Source organism: Anolis sagrei, chromosome 3 (assembly GCF_037176765.1).
Source record: "Anolis sagrei isolate rAnoSag1 chromosome 3, rAnoSag1.mat, whole genome shotgun sequence".
Classification (NCBI taxonomy): domain Eukaryota; kingdom Metazoa; phylum Chordata; class Lepidosauria; order Squamata; family Dactyloidae; genus Anolis; species Anolis sagrei.
In genome coordinates, this window is record NC_090023.1 from 161,773,465 (window position 1) to 161,795,146 (window position 21,682).

The 21,682-nt window shown below is 39.8% G+C and overlaps 1 protein-coding gene across 4 annotated transcripts in view; it reads left to right on the top strand.

Moving 5' to 3' along the window:
- Positions 1 to 21,682, top strand: part of GRID1 (glutamate ionotropic receptor delta type subunit 1) — a 1,182,427-nt gene that overhangs the window by 1,124,035 nt on the left and 36,710 nt on the right. For 2 of the 4 annotated variants that reach the window (XM_060768968.2, XM_060768967.2), the window contains exons 14-16: positions 15,667 to 15,833; positions 18,651 to 18,891; positions 19,154 to 19,243. In XM_060768968.2, the coding sequence (XP_060624951.1) occupies positions 15,667 to 15,833; positions 18,651 to 18,891; positions 19,154 to 19,243 (498 nt within the window). Of the gene's footprint in view, positions 1 to 15,666; positions 15,834 to 18,650; positions 18,892 to 19,148; positions 19,244 to 21,682 lie in introns of all 4 variants that reach the window. The other 2 variants (XM_060768970.2, XM_060768969.2) reach the window with 2 other exon arrangements.

The following is a 21,682-nucleotide window of genomic DNA, read 5'->3' on the forward strand; positions in this document are numbered from 1 at the left end:
GATGCAACTCAGCATTTTTTCTCCTCAAAACACGATGAGTTGTTTGTTCTGCTAAACAGTTCTACTTTGGTTTCATCTGACCATATGACATTCTCCCAATACTCTTCTGGATCATCCAAATGCTCTCTAGCACACTTCAGTTGGCCCCAGACATGTACTGGCGTAAGCAGGGGGGCACGTCTGGCACTGCAGGATCTGAGTCCCTGGCAGCGTAGTGTGTTACTGATGGTAGCCTTTGATACGTTGATCCCAGCTCTCTGCAGGTCATTCACTAGGTTCCCCTGTAAAGAATGTTTATATGATCCCAAACGCCGCTCACCAAAAAAGGTAAAGGATTGGGGATTTATTCAAACAACCCCAACTCTGTACCACCAAAATATGTAAAAGATTATTAAATAAGTTCAATTAAGTTTTTATAAGAGGCTGAGACTTTGCCACCAACACACTATTTTCTGTGGTAAAGTTCTGAGATCACTGGCAACCACTACACCCAAAGGATTATTAAGCTTCTGGTTTGGCAAGAGGTTTTGAGTAAGGTGTGGTGTTCTGGATTCGCACTCAGGGCTCTGAACTCTGAGGTAAATAATAGTGAAAACCTTCTAGTAGTTTGCTGCCACCAATCTGTGTATTTTGCTCCCCAGATAATGATATAGAACTTCTGTAGACAGAGGCACTTTGAGATGGTTGTTGTTAAACAAAGAACAAAGTTGTTTATTTGTGAGAACTTTGACAAAACTTAAGTCTAACGGTTGCAAAAATGAGTAAAAGCATATGGTTACTTTAAAAATAGTTCAAGGCTTAGTTTCAAAACAACTCTCCACTTCCTCAGGAATCTAGCAGACTTCCCTCTCACTAGACTTCCTTAAAACTCCAGACAGTCCTTTCCCTTGAATCTGTCTTTACTCTAGACTAGCTATTCTCCCTAATAGTTATCTATCTTTCCTAACTGACCAACTCTTGGCTTCTCTGACTTCTCTCCTCCTAACACACCAACCCTCTCCATTCTTCAAACACCAGACCTACTTCAAGTCTTTTTTTCCTCTGCCCTCCAGCTAAGCTCTGCCCACTCTCTCCCAGCCAATTACAAAACTCTCCACATTTCCCTCCAGGCTGCTCCTAAGCTCCACCCCCCTCTAGGAAATGGGTACTCTAAGATGGCTGCCTCACTGCACCATCTGATAAAATGGCTGCCAAACTTCCTGAGCCTACTTCCTGAGCTTTCCCTGGCCTACAAAGGTAGTAAATTCATCACATCTCCCATGTAGTTCTGGGATTTTTGCTCACTGTTCTTGTGATCATTTTGACCCCACGGGGTGAGATCTTGCTTGGAGCCCCAGATCAAGGGAGATTATCAATGGTCTTGTATCTCTTCCATTTTCTAATTATTGATCTCACAGCTGATTTTTTTCACACCAAGTTGCTTACCTATTGCAGATTCAGTCTTCCCAGTCTGGTGCAGGGCAACAATTTTGTTTCTGGTGTCCTTCGACAGCTCTTTGGCCTTCACCATAGTGGAGTTTGGAGTGTGACTGCTTGAGTTTGTGGACAGGTGTCTTTTATACTGATATCAAGTTCAAATAGGTGCCATTACTACAGGACAGAGTGGAGGACAGAGGAGCCTGTCTGTGAGACCCAGAAATCTTGCTTGTTTGTAGGTGACCAAATACTTATTTTCCACCATAATTTGCAAATAAATTCAATAAAAATCAGACAATGTGATATTCTGGATGTGTTTTCTCATGCTGTATCTCACAGTTGAGGTTTACCTATGATACCAATTACAGGCCTCTCTCATCTTATAAAGTAGGAGAACTTGTACAATTGGTATCTGACTAAATACTCCCCCCCCCCCCCACTGTATGTTGGAAGAATCACTCAAGTAGAAAGAGTGCATATCAGATTACATGCCAGCATAGGTGTACCCCTTTAATGTCTACCAGTTACTGTTTCATGAAAATGTCTGCTTGGTAGAGTGAGTGAGTAAATAGTGTATGCTTTGTATATCACAAAGCTATTGGAAGTGTTCCACATCATGAACCACTGAAATCAGTTAGATTCCTCCACTGACTCTAATGAGCCCTAGATCATGCTTGTATATACATATGCCACGATTAGTTTACTTGCAGAGTTCCTTGCCATCATCAGCCTAGGGATATTGTTTTAATTAGCAGGGATCTTTCTAGGCCAGGTACATTAGCTTCCAAGTTTTAAATTGATTTTCTTATTCGTGCATCCTCATTTTTATATTTCTAACAACCAAAAAAAAAGGGAGAACAGAACTGAATACATTTTGTTTGAATACCCTGCATTCTTAAGCAGTTATGTTATAGCAATCAGGTGTATAATCAAGTGTGTTGTCAGGAGCATTGTGGAAAGTGTCTTTATCTAAAAATGTGACCATGCAACTATAAAGCCTAATTGATCTAGAGCTGCAGGAAGCCTCTGGACAGGGACAGATGATTTTGACGTTGATGCTGCTTTGATTGGTTCACTAATATGTGTGTATTTGTGTATATGTCCATACATAGTCAATCAGACATTTCTTTTTCAGGAGATAGGTGGGCTACCTGGTTCAATTTCTTCCACTCCACATTTCCTGGGAAACAACTGATCATGGAATTACAACATCTTTTGCCTGCCAACCCCCAAAATAACAAGACCACACACAAATATTTGGGTTTAAAATATGGTCAACTTTTATTAATTGTTACCTGTTTAACTTTGACTGGATCTAAATCTATGAATTCTGAACTTGCTGGCAAAGCCTAGGTAGCTCCCCTGTGTGGCCTACCCCTCGGCTAGTTAGGGCAAAACTCCCGGGTCCCTTGGACACCCAACCCGGGCAACCTCTGAAGGAAATGTTTCAGAGAAGTCTCTCTCAGTGTAACTGAGACTTTACTCTCTCTATTTCTGGCCTATTAGAATTCCCCTCACCTAATCAAATTGAACCTTAAGTGAGTGCTTTAGTTAATGACCTTCATCCCTGAAGGGGGTGCCTTGGGTGTATACCAAATTTTAGCTTTTCCTAACTATTTACCGTGACCACGTATTTATTGTCACACCATCCCCATTTGCCTTGCAACAGTATAGGGTAGGCAAAAAACCCTGCTAGAACTTAGGAGGGAAATAATTCCTACCCGGCCCCCTAATGGCAACCCTAATATACTGTTTAAAGGGTGGGAGTGGTGGGTCGACCTTCGGCACCAGACTGAGGAAGGTGGGTGGGCCAGTGCCAAGAGCCTGGCTCTTCCCACCTTAAAGTAGTTCCAACTGGAACTATATTTCTATCCCTTCGTGGGAGGAGGCATACTGCTCTTCCAAACCAGCTTCGCAGGATTGGGAAAGTTTGTTACCAAACTATTAATCAAGGATGTGAAAATACATCTACAGACTCAGTTTCTATGAACAGTTTTTTTTATTAAATCATACATTTTCCAAACATTTTTACATTTACATAATAGATTACCTCTTAGTACCCTTTTATTGTATCAGATGCAGAACTCATAAGAGGCCATAAAACTATAAATAAAGACACTTTATTTTATTTGCATTCCCATATATATATATATATATATATATATATAATGTTTTACTTTCACATTGGCAAACAGAATTAGCATAACAATATTTGGGATCATTAATTAAACTTATATGATCATAATATTGCTGAAATACAATCTATTTTAGCATAATTCACATTTTAAATTATTTAACTCAATTTTTCCAGAGAATTTGAACAGCAGTTTCTTTATTTTATCTAGCTGGCCTGAGTTGCTACATGAGTAAACCTTAGCATAAACCAACCTGTTTTTAATAACATTGTCAAATAAAATATAAGACACATATTTTAGCTGTCACTCTTCACAGCTCATGGAGTACTCTGAATAAATAAACTCGTTTCTCGTGTCATCTAAATGTCAATAACTTCTTGGTTTTTTAAAGAATAAAACCAACATTAGAAAATGGAATAGTGAAACTATTTGCATGAATACAAAAATGAAGAGCAAATTAATTAACTTCTTGTCTGAAATGTTGACAACAGTGAGGATGCTTTCTCCTCTTTCTACTGAAAAAAATGTTTATTTTCCTCTTTCTTTTTTAAAAAATCAGAGCAATACCTTTCTAGTCAACAGAAAGGGGATCGGCTATTCTAGATCAGATCTGAATCAACACTGAGGGCCTGGTAAATGAAGTGGGAGTGGTGAGATCCTTAGGTGGGAGTGACCATGTGTTCCTGGAATTTGTGATTGAGAGGAAAGAGAAAACCAAAAGAGGCCAGACATGCATTCCAGACTTTAAGAGAGTTGACTTCACAGGCATGTAGCCGGGGGGGGGGGGGGGGGGGCTTCAGGCCCCCCCCCCCAAATTCTCATGGTGGTTCGCGAAAAGGCCTTACTGGTGCATTACTTAAACTGTTATGTTTATTCATATCATGATCTGATCACTCAATATATCCCATATGCATGGGGGTATTGGGGTAATGATACAAAAGGTTTGCTAGGGTAGACCCTCTTTTACTCAGACTCAGCCCCCCCGAAACCTCCCCTGAAAAAATTCAGCCCCCCTCCCCCCCGAAACGAAATCCTGGCTACGGGCCTGTGACTTCATGAAACTTATGAAAATACTGAGTGTGGTCCCATAGACAGGAACATTTAAACAGAAGAAAATTAATGATAGATGGGAGTTTCCTAAAAGTGAGATACTAGTGGCATAAATGCACAGTGCCAACAAGGAGAAAAAAATAAGTGAAGTCTAAAAAAACCAGAATGGATGTCCAAAGAACTTTCAACTGAGCCAAGATTTAAGAGTCACGTATAAGAAATGGAAAGGGGGAGGGAATCACCAAAGAGGAATTCCCCAATCTACTGATGTTTAAGAATGATTTTAAGTTTTAACCATAATTTTTAAAAATAAGACAAACTGCAAGACAGGGTTCTGGGAATTGTAGTTGCCAGTTGTGTCCATTCTTAGCCAATCAGAGCAAAGACACAACCAGGCTTTTTATTGACTGAGAAACAGAGAGAGAGAGAAACTTGAACTCTCATCATGCCCTGAGACGACCTTTTCAATGCTCGCCCTATGCAAGTGCTGCTGGGAAAGCGCGTTTCCAGGAGGGCCCTCTCTGGAGGAGGAACCTAGGAAACTTTCCAAAGAAAATGAAGGGACACTGCTGCTGGAGGGGGAGATGTGGTAGATCCCTGCCTCAGGTATATTGCAGATTAAACCCCTTTCTATCCAGGAACTGGATAAAATCTTGTCCTTTAATCCGTTTTGTTGGGCTTTGCCTGCCCAGCCTGGATTTTTGGCTCCCTCCTTACCTAAAACCCAGGAGGAAGTGGGTTAAAATGTGAGGATGTGAGGGCGATCTGGCTGCGACATCTGTCACCCCATTGATCGCCAGGGTTGACTCGGCTGATCTGGCTGGCTAGGCGGGTGTCCCTTTTCTTCCTCATTGCTCCATGTGAGTCCCTCCCGAAGCTGCGTGCTCGGTGGAGGAGGACGACATCCCAGGTATAGAAGGAGTATGCCGAGGTCTCCAGTCTTCAATCCCAGGTTTACAATAGCTGCGCTCCCCTGCTAAAACCTCCAAATAAGCTCAAGGTCCATTTGTAGAGGGTTAAAATAACCTGATTCATCTTGGGTTTCAGTCCCCATCCCTTCCCACAATCCAGGCTTTCAAGCATCATGAGTACTCTATGGAGGGGCCTGCACCCTGGAGTAAGTGTTTTTGGGGAAAATGGGTTGGTGGGATGTAAGTGGGTGCCCTCACTCTCCTTCAGGCTCTAGAAACCTGCAGAACCATGGTAGCTGTGGGGAGTGACCCCCACAACTGCGGGAGTCAATCCCCATGGGGTCCATACTTGGAAAGATCCAGACCTTAACTTAAGTTCCAAATATTTCCAGGTGTTTAATTAATGTGGAGTAAACTGGGAAAACTCAGTTTTCTCTTCCTGTGTTCACTTTTATCTGAGGCGTTGTTTGAATGCCTCAGGTAAAAATGAGATAGGTCCTGAGTTTTGGGCCTGTCCGGAAGGGCCCTCAGTCATCTGCTCTGCTGCTTCCATTTTACAAATATGACTCTATTACCATTTTTATTGATGCAACCATATGTACTATCTAGCACCTCTGCAGTATGTGTGTACTAATCAGATATCTTTACAACTTTTACCAAACCAGCATATGTAATGCTTATGTGGAACAGACATATTTTCTGGCTTTGAATGACATATTAAACTCCATCTTAATTCCCTATTTTTTTGTAAGGAAACACTTCTGCTGCTGATGTAAAACACAAACTGCACATGTTTTTTACTTTCATTGCTTCATTGTTTTGAAAGTGCCATCCGTTTCTGTCCTGTAACAATTTCATGTGATCATGATTTTCAGTGCTCCCAAATTTCTCATACTCAGCATATCAAAATACTACAAAGACAATATTTATGCTAGACAGGATGTATCTAGCATAAATATCTCATTGCAGGATCACAGTCTCTAGTTTTCATGGAGAAAAAGTTTTATAAGAACAGTTTTTTGAGCAAAAAAAACTGCTTTCTGCACAAAAGGGAGATAATTAATTTTTGCATGAATTTTTGTGTGAATTTTGCATGCAAAGTGTAAAAATCATAAAAAATGTACAAAAACTATCAGATCTTGCTTGGTAGGAATAATGTCCCTCCATGCTACAGCAAAATAAGCCAAGATTTCCATCAGTCGGTATTATCATATGTTATTATTTCAAAGCACAATTCATTAAAATGTTGGCAGAAACCATACAAAATCACTTCCACTATAAAGCACTCAATGACAGAAGTACTTTGTAGGGCAATAATGTTATTTGATTTTCAACTCCATGGTGAATTTGAACTGCAGATAGAGTTTCAACAAATCACTGGGCTTCCCTTGTGGACACATAATGGTTCTCCTGTGCAGAAGAACTGACACTGAAATGGATGTAGTACCGTTGTTAATATATTTGACTTTCATAACAAAGCTGGACATGGCACTTTATAATCTAATTTCAATTTTCCCTTTCTTTTCAAATCATAATTCACTCAAGAACTTGTACTTATCTCTTAACTATTGAAGTCCCCAACTCCAACCCCTCAAAGTTTCAGTAATGTATATATATTGTGCTAAAATTAGAATCATAGAATTAAAGGGAGGGGAAAAGAAGGGGTAATTCCTGCTACTGAGGAATGCTTGTCACAGAGCGTGGGCCACCATTCAATTTGTAGCTGGGATTTCACAGCAGCAGGTCTGCCAGTTAAGAGAAGTTAAGGGCATCTACAAGCTGGGTAGATGTGGGGAATGCCGTGGATGTAGCGTACCTGGATTTCAGTAAGGCCTGCGACAAGGTCCCCCATGACCTTCAGGCAAACAAACTAGTCCAATGTGGGCTAGGCAAAACTACGGTGAGGTGGATCTGTAATCGGTTAAATGGACAAACTCAGAGGGTGCTCACTAATGCTTCCTCTTCATCCTGGAAAGAAGTGACGAGCGGAGTGCCGCAGGGTTCCGTCCTGGGCCCGGTCCTGTTCAACATCTTTATTAATGACTTAGATGAAGGGCTAGAAGGCAGGATCATCAAGTTTGCAGACGACACCAAATTGGGAGGGATAGCCAATACTCCAGAGGACAGGAGCAGGATTCAAAACGATCTTGACAGATTAGAGAGATGGGCCAAAACTAACAAAATGAAGTTCAACAGGGACAAATGCAAGATACTCCACTTGGGCAGAAAAAACGAAATGCAAATATACAGAATGGGGGACAATGCCTGGCTTGAGAGCAGTTCGTGTGAAAAAGATCTTGGAGTCCTCGTGGACAACAAGTTAAACATGAGCCAACAATGTGATGTGGCGGCAAAAAAAGCCAATGGGATTTTGGCCTGCATCAATAGGAGCATAGTGTCTATATCTAGGGAAGTAATGCTACCCCTCTATTCCGCTTTGGTTAGACCACACCTGGAATATTGTGTCCAATTCTGGGCACCACAAATGAAGAGAGATATTGACAAGCTGGAATGTGTCCAGAGGAGTGCAACTAAAATGATCAAGGGTCTGGAGAACAAGCCCTATGAGGAGCGGTTTAAGGAACTGTGCATGTTTAGCCTGAAGAAGCGAAGGCTGAGAGGAGATATGATAGTCATGTATAAATATGCGAGAGGAAGTCACAGGGAGGAGGGAGCAAGCTTGTTTTCTGCTTCCTTGGAGTCAGGGACGCGGAACAATAGCTTCAAACTACAATAAAGGAGATTCCATCTGAACATGAGGAAGAACTTCCTGACTATGAGAGCCATTCAGCAGTGGAACTCTCTGCCCCTGAGTGTGGTGGAGGCTCCTTCTTTGGAAGCTTTTAAACAGAGGCTGGATGGCCATCTGTCAGGGTGATTTGAATGCAATATTCCTGCTTCTTGGCAGGGGGTTGGACTGGATGGCCCATGACATCTCTTCCAACTCTTTGATTCTATGATTCTAGGGCAGTCATCCAACTTTGCCAAACTGGATTCAGCACCATGTGATGGTTGGGACTCCCTCTCACCTCTGCAGGTGGTGGTAAGGATGATCCCAGACCCGTTCCAAAGTTTGACAGTTAAGATCAGCCCTGGAATATTTTGCCCATATAGCACTTCTCCTCCAGATTCCTAAAGAGAAGCATTAATCAAATGCATGAGTAATCAAATCCACAAAAGTTAAATTCACAAAAGTGGTGAGCCAACTGAATGCTAAAATCTTAAAAATCAATCAAATATAAGAGCGGGGTAAACTTAATGACTGTTTTCCAACTTAGCCTTAAGAGGCTTAAATAAAATAATCTCTGTGTTGGGCTGTTGTCCATTTAATTTGCTCTACCAAATTCTCAATCCAGGCCTTAGCACCCGAGTGCCATATATAAGTGGGGGAGGAGGGAGAGGAGGGGGGAGATGGTAGCAAACATGGCCAAAAACTTTATTTCAGCCTTACATTGTAGTTCAGATTGGAAAGCGTTCTGTCTTAGCCCAACACTGGCTGTATAGCTGAGACTGAAACAGCAGTGTTCTTCTTCAGGCGTTGGCTTGTAATAGAAATGGAATGCCTACCGATGATAATATTTCCCCAAGCACCTGTGAAGAAAATAGGAAACATACTGTAGATATGGGCTATCATTCCTGTCAGCAGGCTGCCGACTCAAGAGGACTGGTGAGGAGACAGTAAAAACCCTGAAGCAATAGACAGATACAAAATAGATGAAGCAAACATGTCTGGTATAACGTTGTGTCTCAGGTTCCGTTTGCCCTCGATTTTGTCCCTGTTTTGTGAAACACAACCCAAGCTGTGCAGCAACCAATGTGAAGTGATTCCTCATAGGATGCAGTAGACCTGTTATCTGCACTGGTACTTGCTCAAAAACATTTTGTTGCCTGAGGTGAAGAAGCAAATGACACTTATCTCCTTCAGTTAGCATATAGTCTTCAAAGCCATTAAAGATATTTTGGTACAGGAAGCAGTTTTTTTGAAAAACCCACATTTACCTATCCCTGGCAGTATAAATATAATAAAATTACATACATCAAGGGAGCCACTGACCACATAGGGAAGCTGATGAGGAAACACAACATACAAACTATCTACAGACCCACCAAGAAAATCCAACAAATGCTACGTTCAGCAAAGGACAAGAGGTATCCTTTCACTTCTGCAGGAGTTTACCGTGTACCATGCAGCTGTGGACAAGTCTACATAGGGACCACCAAACGCAGCATTGCCCAAACACGAAACTGCGCCCGTACCTTGGGAAGTCGGACTTGGCCACGGTAGTCCACACTCTGGTTACATCCCGTTTAGACTACTGCAACGCTCTCTACGTGGGGTTGCCTTTGAAGACGGCTCGGAAACTTCAACTAGTCCAACGCTCGGCAGCCATGATACTAACAGGAGCGGCATTCAGGGAGCATACAACTCCTCTGTTGTGCCAGCTCCACTTGCTGCCAATTTGCTACCGGGCACAATTCAAAGTGCTGGCGTTGGCCTATAAAGCCCTAAACAGTTCTGGCCCAATATACCTATCCGAACGCATCTCTGCCTATGAACCCACCAGGACTCTAAGATCTTCTGGGGAGGCCCTGCTCTCGATCCCGCCTGCAACTCAGGCGCGGTTGGCGGGGACGAGGGACAGGGCCTTCTCGGTAGTGGCCCCTCGGCTGTGGAACGCCCTACCCATAGACATCAGATCAGCCCGCTCATTAATGGCATTTCGGAAGAAAGTTAAAACCTGGTTATTCGAACAGGCGTTTGAACAGGCAGTGCAATGAACTACAATGAATTATAGGAATCGGAACAACGGATGACGAACTTGGATTATGATTTTAGTTATGAGACGCTATTGAACTGTTATTGATGTTATTGATGGTCACTGATGTTATTTGCTTAATGTGTTAGTGTGTCAATTGTTTTTTAAATGGCTGTATGGTGTTGCTTTGAATTTTTACTGCTTATTGTTAACCGCTCTGAGTCGCCTAATTGGCTGGGAAGAGTGGTATACAAGTAAAGTAAATAATAATAATAATAATAATAATAATAATAATAATAATAATGAAAGGCACTGCAGACTACCTCAACCAGAGAAATCAACCATAGCAGAGCACCTGATGAACGAACCTGGACACAGCATTTTATTTGAGAGCACAGAAATGCTGGACCACTCTCACAACCACCATGTCAGACTACACAGAGAAGCCATTGAAATCCATAAGCATGTGGACAATTTCAGCAGAAAGGAGGAAACCATGAAAATGAACAAAATCTGGCTACCAGTATTAAAATACTCTAAAATTGCAACAGCACAACAACAGAGAGGAAGCAGGCAGGGACATCTAATTACCTCTCAACAAAGTTTGCCCTAGGCACAGTCAGGCCATTGTATGCTAATCAAGGTGGTCAGGTGAAACATTCACACCTAGCTCCAGCAGACAAAAGTCCTTTGTCTCACACTGGTCATTCCACAGACATATAAACCCTTTTGCCTAGTTCCAACAGATCTCACTACCTCTGAGGATGCCTGCCATAGATCCAGGCGAAACGTCAGGAGAGAATGCCTCTAGACCATGGCCATATAGTCCGAAAAAACCTACAACAACCCAATATAATAACAGTAAAATACAGCTTGTTACCAGAGGTCGTCAACCTCTTGCTTGTGTAACAATTAGTATAGGTAAGCAGGATTTATGTTGCATTTTAGGGCTGTGTGATCAATGAAAAAATGTTTCTAAAGTCATCACAAAATTAGGGAGTGCCTGTGTTTCATTTCTAAAGTGTTTCTAAAAGATAGTGAAAATTGCAGTACTATAACGAAAGAAATGAAATTTTGTTAGTTTTTCTTTTTTTCTTTTTTAAGTGATTTTTTATTGAAGATTTTAAAAGGGAACTCTATGTATTAACTCATACACTCTGGACCGCGCTCTGACCTACAAGAAGCACTGCCTGAACATCAAGCAAAAAGCGGGTGCTAGAAACAGTATCATACGAAAGCTGACTGGCACAACATGGGGATCACAACCAGACACAGTGAAGACATCTGCTCTTGTGCTATGCTACTCTGCTGCTGAGTATGCATGCCCAGTGTGTAACACATCCCACCACACTAAAACAGTGGATGTGGCTCTTAATGAGACATGCCACATTATCACAGGGTGTCTGCGCCCTACACCACTGGAGAAATTACACTGCTTAGCCGGCATTGCACCACCTGACATCCGTCGGGAAGTAGCAGCCAATAGTGAAAGGACCAAGACAGTGACATCTCCAGCCCATCCCTTGTTTGGGTATCAGCCAGCACATCAATGACTTAAATTAAGAAATAGTTTTCTTAGATCTACAGAGACACTCGCTGGAACTCGCAGCAAGTGAGAGTCCAAAAGTGGCAGGCTCAAACCCAGAACCTCAAACAAAGGCTGATACCAAATGAGAGACTCCCCCCTGGGCATACGGAAGACTGGGTGACCTGGAAGACGCTGAACAGAGTGCGCTCTGGCACCACGAGATGCAGAGCCAATCTTAAGAAATGGGGCCACAAAGTTGAATCCACGGCATGTGAGTGTGGAGAAGAGCAAACCACTGACCACTTGCTGCAATGCGACCTGAGCCCTGCCACATGCACAATGGAGGACCTCCTTGCGGCAACACCAGAGGCACGCCAAGTAGCCAGATACTGGTCAAAGGACATTTAATCAACTACCAAGATTGCAAACTTTGTTTTTTTTAATCTGTTTGTTTTGTTCTGTTAGAAATGTAATACAATGGTCTGGTTGCCCCTGACATGATAAATAAATACCAGATTATCTGCTTTTTATTTAGGTATGCAATGCTGATATGACAAAGGCAAAAAGAAATTACCTGTGCCAATTGAAGGAGAGGGGAGAGGGAGAAAGAGAGGAGGACTGGTGTTCTTTTCTTCTAACAATAAATGTGACTCCCCTGGACCTGATGGGAAAATACATAACATTGTTATAATATGAATAATTTGGAAGCTGGTGTTTATGATTACTCATTTATTTGCATTAGATTCTTCAACCCAGCTGTTTCTCTGTTTTTTGTACATTCACAAGAGACTTAAAACATATTAGTTAAATGCATTGGGAAGCTAATGATTACTTTCACCAAGCAAAGTGATCCCCCCTCCCTCCGAATTCCCATCCAGGAACATTACTGATACTTTATGTTAACAGAAAAAGATTTACATTCATCACACACACAGCATGTGCTCACTGTTTGGAATCCCAATTAAGGTTGACATTTGCAGACAAGCTTGTGTAGGTGTGTACTCATATAAGTCAATATTAGCCACAAGTGAAAGAAGGGGGAAAATATAGCTTCTTAACTCTAACATGGCATTAGACAAAAGCCTTCCTTTGATTAGATCACTGTTTCCCAGGATTCTGATAGCTGAGACACATTATTTTTTACTGAAATAAAACTGAAGACATGGTTCATTCCCACACCCGAAAAGCTCTACTTTGTGACAGTAAGGGCATCTGCGGATCTTAAAATGAAGAATGAAATGATGTTATTAAATTTCTTAATCTACCCAACTGTAAATATAAAATAATTACATTTTAGAAGCCATGATGAGTATATTCAGAATTGAACAAGTATTCACAATCTTTCTCAGCAAGGATTCAGAGCAAAGTCATTCCTTCTTTAGGAGTTCGCTTTAACTTGTAATCATTTTTTATTTGGCAGAGAAGGAAATAACCAACTCCTTCTTTCTCAGTTAAGAGAACTGATCCAAGAAATGAATTTTTTATTTTCTTTTTGTAGCTACCAAACAAATTCTCAGTTTTCAATGAGATTACAAGTATTTCTCAAAAATTAATCTCCCCTTTTCACTTCCATCAATATATTTACTGGAGTTGATAATAGTTATAGTCCAGGGGTCCTCAAACTAAGGCCCGAGGGCCGGATACAGCCCTCCAAGGTCATTTACCCGGCCCTCGCTCAGGGTTAACCTTAGTCTGAAATGACTTGAAAGAACACAACAACAACAACAATAACAACAACAACAACAATCCTATCTCATCAGCCAAAAGCAGGTCCACACTTCCCATTGAAATACTTATAAGCTTATATTTGTTAAAATTGTTCTTCTTTTTAATTATTGTATTGTTTTAAAGTGTTTATTTATTTATTTACTTATTTATTTAGCAGTTTTGTATTCTCACCTCCATTCGAGGGACTCAGGCCGGTTTCCAACATCAATATTACAGACAGTCATTAAAACATCATATACTAAATCACAATGAAACATTAAAATAGCAATATACAGTCATATGATTACAGTGGTCAGTCGTCATCAAAAATCATTATTCGTCGTCATCCATCCATATCACAGGATAATGGATCATTCGTTGAATGCCAATCCCCAAAGCCAAGTTTTCACCTGTTTACTGAATGTTAAGATCGAAGGGGCAGTTCTGATCTCCAGTGGAAGGGAGTTCCAGAGTCGAGGGGCCACCACCGAGAAGGCCCTGTCTCTTGTCCCCACCAGCCGCACCTATGAGGCCGGTGGGATCGAGAGCAGGGCCCCTCCAGACGATCTTAGCAATCTTGATGGTTCATAGGGGAGGATACGTTCGGACAGGTAAATTGGGCCGGAGTCGTTTAGGACTTTATAGGTTAAGACCAGCACTTTGAATTGTGCTCGGAAGCTGACTGGCAGGCAGCCAGTGGAGCTGGCTGCACTACAAATAAGAAATGTGCAGTGTGTATAGGAATTCATTCACTTTTTTTCAAATTATAATCCAGCCCTCCAACAGTTTGAGGGACTGTGACCTGGCCCTCGGTTTTAAAAAATTGTGGACCCCTGTTCTAGTTCAATTAAATCTAGGCAAAATTTCACTTTTTAAAATCATGATCCATTAGAATTCTGGCACAGTGAAAAGCCCTAGCAATGTACTTACAGTGAGTATGTGCGTAGTACTTATTATTATTTGCAGTCTTAGTGAACAAAGAGGGTCCTGCTGAGGAGGGGAACAGCACCAAGATGTTTTACATTGTATTTAGGAAAATTTGCTGCCATATAATAGTTTTTCTTAGTTTCAAGTGGGGGAGAAAAATAGTGGATTTTCATGAAACAATGTTTTTGCAGTGGAGGCTGTATTTGGCATAGATTAAAGTGCAGAAATACAGTTGGCCCTCCATATCCATGGATTCTGCATTCATTGATTCAATTGTCTACAGCAGAGGTCCTCAAATATTTTCAACAGAGGGCCAGATCACAGTCCCTAAAACTGTTGGACGGCTGGATTATAATTTGAAAAAAAAAAACATGAATGAATTCCTATGCACACTGCACATATCTTATTTGTAATGAAAAAAAACCCACTTAAAAACAATACAATAATTAAAATGAATAATGTAAACAAATATAAACTTATTAGTTTTCAATGGGAAGTGTGGGCCTGTTTTTGGTTGATGAGATAGGATTCTTGTTGTTGTTTTGTGCTTTCAAGTAGTTTCAGACATAGGATGACCTTGAGTGAGGGCCGGGTAAATGACCTTGGAGGGCCGCATCTGGCCCCCGGGCCTTAGTTTGAGGACCCCTGGTCTACAGCTTGGAAATATTAAAAAATCCAAAAAGCAAACCTTGATTTTGCCATTTTATATAAGAGATTTTACTATGACTTTATATGTTATGTGACTTCATTATCTATGATTTTCCTGTAGACAAATTATGGTTTGTGATCTATAACTTTTTGAGCAAGAGACAGTAGAGTAAGCCTTTGGGATTGGTTCCAAGAGTCCCCTTGGATACCAAAATCTATGGATGCTCAGAGAAGAAATTCAAGGAAATGTTGCTTTTTGTGAAAATTGTTAGTACTGGGAATATTGTACACCTCAAATAGACAAAAATTAGAGAGACTGATTTTGTATATCATATATGTGATAAACTATTTTATCTCCAATAAAAGTAAATGTTAATTTGGAATATCCACACTCTGGAATAATATATGTGAAATCATTATGGGACTCTTCAATAACTGCTTTGTTGGAGTAAGAAAAAAATATCTCTGTTCAGACATTGAGACATTTTAAAGAAAAGTGCACAACTTTGGAATGGAGACTAAAGTTTTTCGAGGACTGTGAAATATTTGCGTTCCACTTTTTAAAAAAAAAATTGTTATTTTTACAGGCAAAGAAGGGGAACTATGCATTCTTATGGGATGTTGCAGTAGTGGAATATGCAGCATTGACAGATGATGAATGTTCTGTGACAGTCATCGGAAACAGCATCAGTAGCAAAGGATATGGGATAGCACTCCAGCATGGCAGTCCATACAGGGATCTCTTCTCCCAAAGGTAAAAGAAAACAGGTGTTCTTTCAATTACTTCCAAGGATCCTGATCATTGGTTTTTAGAGTCTTACACATCAGATGTTCAGTTGTTAATTGCTTGCATAGTAATATATTTATCATTTTGTCTCTTCTTAGACAAGTCTCTACACTACAACACTTTAGGAAAGAGTTGAAAACATGGTTTTTCCAGCAGGCATTTGATAATGTTTAGAAAGTAACCAGAACTGATTGCCAGTCACTTAGCACTTTATATCTACATTCTGTGCATTCAGCTGGTCTACTATATTTATTACATTGATCTGTTAACTGATTCTATTTTTAGTAGAGGTTGTTTTATCCAATTTATATATCTGGACTATGCAATGTATTATTGTTTTCATGTTGATGTATTTTATTTTATTGTATTTTATGTATTGTGTATTTTATGTACGGCATCTTTGTGTGCTCTTTCGTAAGCTTTCCTGAGTCCCTATGGTAAATAGTGGTAATAAATGAAGTTTTATTACCTATGGATGTGAGAGCTGGACCACAGGGAAGCCTGAGCGAAGGACAATATATGCTTTTGAACTGTGGTGTTGGAGGAAAGTTCTGGGAGTGCTTTGGACCGCGAGAAGATCCAACTAGTCCATACTTCAGGAAATAAAGCCCGACTGCTCATTGGAGGGAAGGATAGTAGAGGCCAAGATGAAATACTTTGACCACATCATGAGAAGAAAGGAAAACTTAGAGAAGACAATTATACTGAGGAAAATGGAAGGAAAAAGAAAGAGGCGCCAACCAAGGGCAAGATGGATGGATGGTATCCTTGAAGTGATTGGCTTGACTTTGAAGGAACTGGGGGAGATGGCAGCCGACAGGGTGCTCTGGCATGGGCTGGTCCATGCCAGAGGCAGAAGCGACTGAATGAATGAACAACAACAATTAATAATTAATATTATTATTTTTCTTCAAGGTTAGGATGTAGTGCATTCTGTTTGGTAATTCAGGTGGATGGGAAAGCAGAGATAGAAATTTCTTCATGGACTCAGTTGCAGTTTAGCTTTTTCCCATTTGTGTTGGCTCAGGGGTGCAAAAGAACCATGCATTGGTGAAAATGAATAGTGGTGATATAGTGAAAACTTTCAAAGGGGAATAAAGAAAATCTAATTATTTGGTCAAAACTACACAATTAAACAGCAAATAACACTTTCAAACTAGGAACATGCTTTCTTTATTATTGTTATTATTTTACTGACACAAAAACACAGTATGTCACAGCAAATGAGATCTATATTCTGGATTTTGTATCACAAAATCACAAGTCGAACACTTCCCAAGCAAAGTTTATTATTATTATTATTATTATTATTATTATTATTATTATTAAATAGGAAATAATACTATCAAACTAGGAACATATTTTTGTTATTAAAAGTGTTTATAAAAATTCTCACACATTTTTCAGTGATTTTTCACATCTTGGTATGCTTTGGGGAAAAAAATTGACACAAAAAGTGGACTGTCATCTTTTTGAGATCACAGTTCACTTTACAAAATTCTAAGTTTTTGCCATTTTTCCACAAAATAAATTTTTACAAAAGAAGGCCAGAAATGTGAAAAACCTTCCAAGGGTTTCTTAGTAGGATATTGGGAAGAATGAATAAAATTTGGAAGTCTTTATGTCCTCATCCTTATCTATGTTGTGCCAAATCTTGTGCATTTTCCTGAATGGTTTCAACATTATTTTAATTTCATTTTATATTTTATATATTTCTGAGTCTGATGTGATTAGTATAAACCCTAGCAGAACTTTTCAGAGCTTATGTGTTATTTATTGCGAAACGGGCATAAACTTTGGTAAAACAATACATACTAATTACACTGTTCAACAGAGAAAAATTTGCGGGCCTGAAAATAGTTGTTCTTTTATTATTTTGGGGTGCTGAAAACAAAAATGGCATTTAAAAATGTATATTGGCTCTAGTTTTTATGATATAAGCAATCACGTGATCACGTATGGTTGAAAAAATGCATGTTGCGACTTACACTATGGAAGATTCTAGAATATTCTAGAAAGTTTGATGACGCAGTATTAGTGCCGTGTGCAAAAGCCAGAATGCCCTATATAAGGCCAGACTTTTGAACGGTGAGGGTCAGTCAGTTGAAGACTGAGACAGTATCGTTAAACATCGTTTTACATTGTTCTTTTTACTGTAGTTATGCCTCGCACGTGTGTAAATAAAGCACTATGGAAAAAAGATATCAAGGCAAATGGACTCCGTCAATGCTGTCAGACTACTGCTGGAGCATTGTAAGAGACAATCCTTTCCTTGAATACAAAAGAAAAGTCAAGAGACGCAAACAGGATATAAACTAAAGTCACAATTAAAGCGACATTTAAACTTTCAGACTTTTCAACTGCATTAGGCCTACTAATATAGTTTCTTGCTGCACAAACATAAAAAATAGACTAATTAAATAAATATTTCTCATGTATAAACTATTGGCAATATAATTTGACTAAAATTTAGTAAATATTCACAGTTTATATACATGCAGTAAGGTTAGGCGCATTATCATAATATTAACGAATTACCTATTGTGGAGAAAATTGAAATAGCTGTTGCATAAAAACCAGAGCCAATTAACACATTTAATTCTTATATTTGAATTCAGCATGTTAAATTTATTAAGAAACAGCACATTTCGTTTCCGAAACTGAGAAAAACTGAAAAATTGTAGAACAGTGTTATCAATATTAAGGTTTCAGTTACAAATTTCCTCTCTCTAAGATTTCCTAATGGAAAATAATGCCTTTTCCTCCCTTAAATCATTTATGCAGGATCTTAGAACTACAAGAAGCAGGATACTTGGATGTATTTAAAGAAAAATGGTGGCCTCGGATGGGACGATGCGACTTGAACAGCCATACCAATGCACAGACAGATGGGAAAGCTTTGAAGCTTCACAGTTTTGCAGGGGTCTTCTGCATTTTGGCAGTAGGCCTGCTCCTGGCCTGTTTGGTGGCAGCCCTGGAGTTGTGGTGGAGCAGCAACCGTTGTCATCAAGAAACACCAAAAGAGGTCCATAACTTTTATTCTTATCACAATTAGGGGTAGAAAGTATAAAATCACACAGAGGGGGGAAGGAGAGGAAACTGAAGATATGGAATTTCTTAAGTGCTTTCTCCCAACTCAGCTCACTAGTCTATGAATGGAGATAACTGCATTTAAATACAGTTTTTTAAATATATATATCATATATATTCCCTAATGTTTGTGTTTTATGGGAGGTACCAAAATGACAGCTCCGGCAACTAAAGTCCTGTATTTATTTATAGAGCAGATACAGCCTGGGCAGCAGCAGCACTGCAAATATCCCCACATTGCCCCACCATTGTGCCTCAACTTTGCCATGGAGAGACCATCTTTAGGGGTAAGAGAGTAGCTCAGGGACCATGCCTTTGGCCCCTCTGTTAAGAATCACAGACAAGGATGTTTAGAGCTGCCTTAAATTCACATAATCAGCATTCCTATTTTCTTTAAAAACCAAATCTATGCCTAGGTCAGATTTGTCTGCTGGCCAACTGGGGAACTGCCGAGTTGGTGCCAAATGCCAGTGTCACATAGCTTTCTAAAACATCATATTTTGTTTTTTCCCCCCAACTCTGGACTATTTTTTTTCTTTTTCGTTTTTCATTTCTGGGTTCGTGTTACAGTGCCCAAGTAGCAATGCAAAACAATATTCTTCTCTGTATTCCCAGAGAAAGATCTTCTAAGGCTGTTTGCTTCACACAATCTTGGGTGAAGTATTCTGTTGACATGGACTTTGAGTACCACCTTATATGGGCCAGAGACACACAAGTGTTCCCCTTCCCTTCATTTTTTGACATTTCACCCTATGTATACATGTATAAGTCAAGAAATGTTAGTCAAAAAATCAATCCAAAATCCCAGATTGACTTACCCAATATCCACGAGTCAGTATGAGTATGAAAAGTTTATCAAAAAAGGAACTATCCACTTATCTGAGTAGAGATTCAAAGGCCAATAATTTAGTCCATCCCCAGAGAAACCAAAAGAAGCAACAACCCCCTCTACTCTCACTCCCATTTTTGAATGTCTTGGTGAGGGAATACTGGTGACTTCCAGGGTCAGCTGACCGGCTGAGGTGGCATGGAACTTTTCCCTCCACACAAAATCGTCCTCAACTTAACTATGGATCATATAAAAATCCATAATTTTGACCCCAAATTTTGACCTCAATTTATATATGAAGAAGTTGAACATGAGTATATATGGTAATTCAGATACCTTCCCACAAGCAATTTACCAAATTGAAAACTGTACATACAGCAGTGTAAAACAATTTGTGGCCCTTCCACACATTGTTCGACCCAACTTCTTTCTTCTCTAGCCAGCATACCCCTTGTGAAGGCTCATGTGTTATTTGGAGTTATTGGACTATAACTGGAGTTATAGTCCAATAAACTTTGAAGAGCACTCTACATGAACTCATATAGTATGTCTGCCAAGAGCTTTATGAGCAATATTTGCAGTTCTAAGTAGGCAATAAGAAGATGAGGTTGTTGGACCTTTACCTGTGATTGGTAAGCTGTGTTCCCCTTCATAAATGTTCTGTAAACCTTTAACTCCCTCCATTTTTAGGGGAAGTGTATGCTGTTTAAAACAAGGGTAGCATGTTATTGGATTTCAGCTCCTATTTCTCACTATTGACTTTGATGACTAGTATTAATAGGAGAATATGAATGAAAAAACACAAAACAGTTGAAAAAATGATCCAAAAATATGTTTTTCAAGTGCTGAGAAGCCTGGACAAGAATAATCCCGGACTGATGAAAATATTTACAGTGTGACTTTTTGTGTCAAATAAGTCCCAGATTATAAATGTTTTCATCAGTTCATGTTTGCATGTGGTTGTTTTGTGCAGAAAATACAATTTTCTGTGTAGGAAATGGAATTTTCTGCATGGAAAATAATATTTCAATGCAGAAATATAATTTCCTGCTCAGATAATGATGTTTTCTGTGCAGACAATGGTGCTTTCTATGCAAATCAACTATGAACAAATTGTATTTAGGAAAAATCCACAATTAGATTCTTTTCTGCACACAATATCATTTCTTACACAGAAAGTACTATTTTCTGTGCAAACCAACCATCTGTGACTTTTGTATGGAATAAGTCTGAATTGTATATGTCTTTTTTTAAAAAAAAGTGTGGCTTTCAAATACTTTGGTTGAATCTACACTGACCTGTTATCCCAAGGGGAAGGGAATGAATCATCTCCAAGGCAGATGCATGATGCACAATGTTGAATCAAAGTCCTAGATTGCCCCAAGTTCTCCCAAAAAATCTGGAGCAATCCTTAATTTTGGCTCATGTAAGCAGTTGTCAGTTGTGGGGTGGAACCAGCTGCAACTGTTAACACACTGTCCTATATTACTTGGAATCTATTGGTGTGGGGTCACAGGATATCACTTTCTGTTTGCCTCCCATTCTTACCAATAGGCAAGGCAGGGCTAGTGTCCATTGCTTATCTAATGAAGAAGCATCCAAAGGAGTGCAATTGGAGAAGAGAGGAAGAAAAGGAGGGGTGATTCCTCTTCTCTATTCTATGTCACTGGTGCTTCAACTAGCATCACTGAGCAATGAACAGTAGTCATGTCATACCAATTTATTTTTATTTTATTTATTTATTATTTGAACTTATATGCTGCCACTCCCCTGGGGCTCGGAGCGGCTTACAAGAATGGCTAAAATCTAACAGAATTTAAAAACAATTTAAAACAATTTAAAAACAGCAATATCAGGGCATGTATGTCTTACATGCCCTGCGGAAAGCTGATAAGTC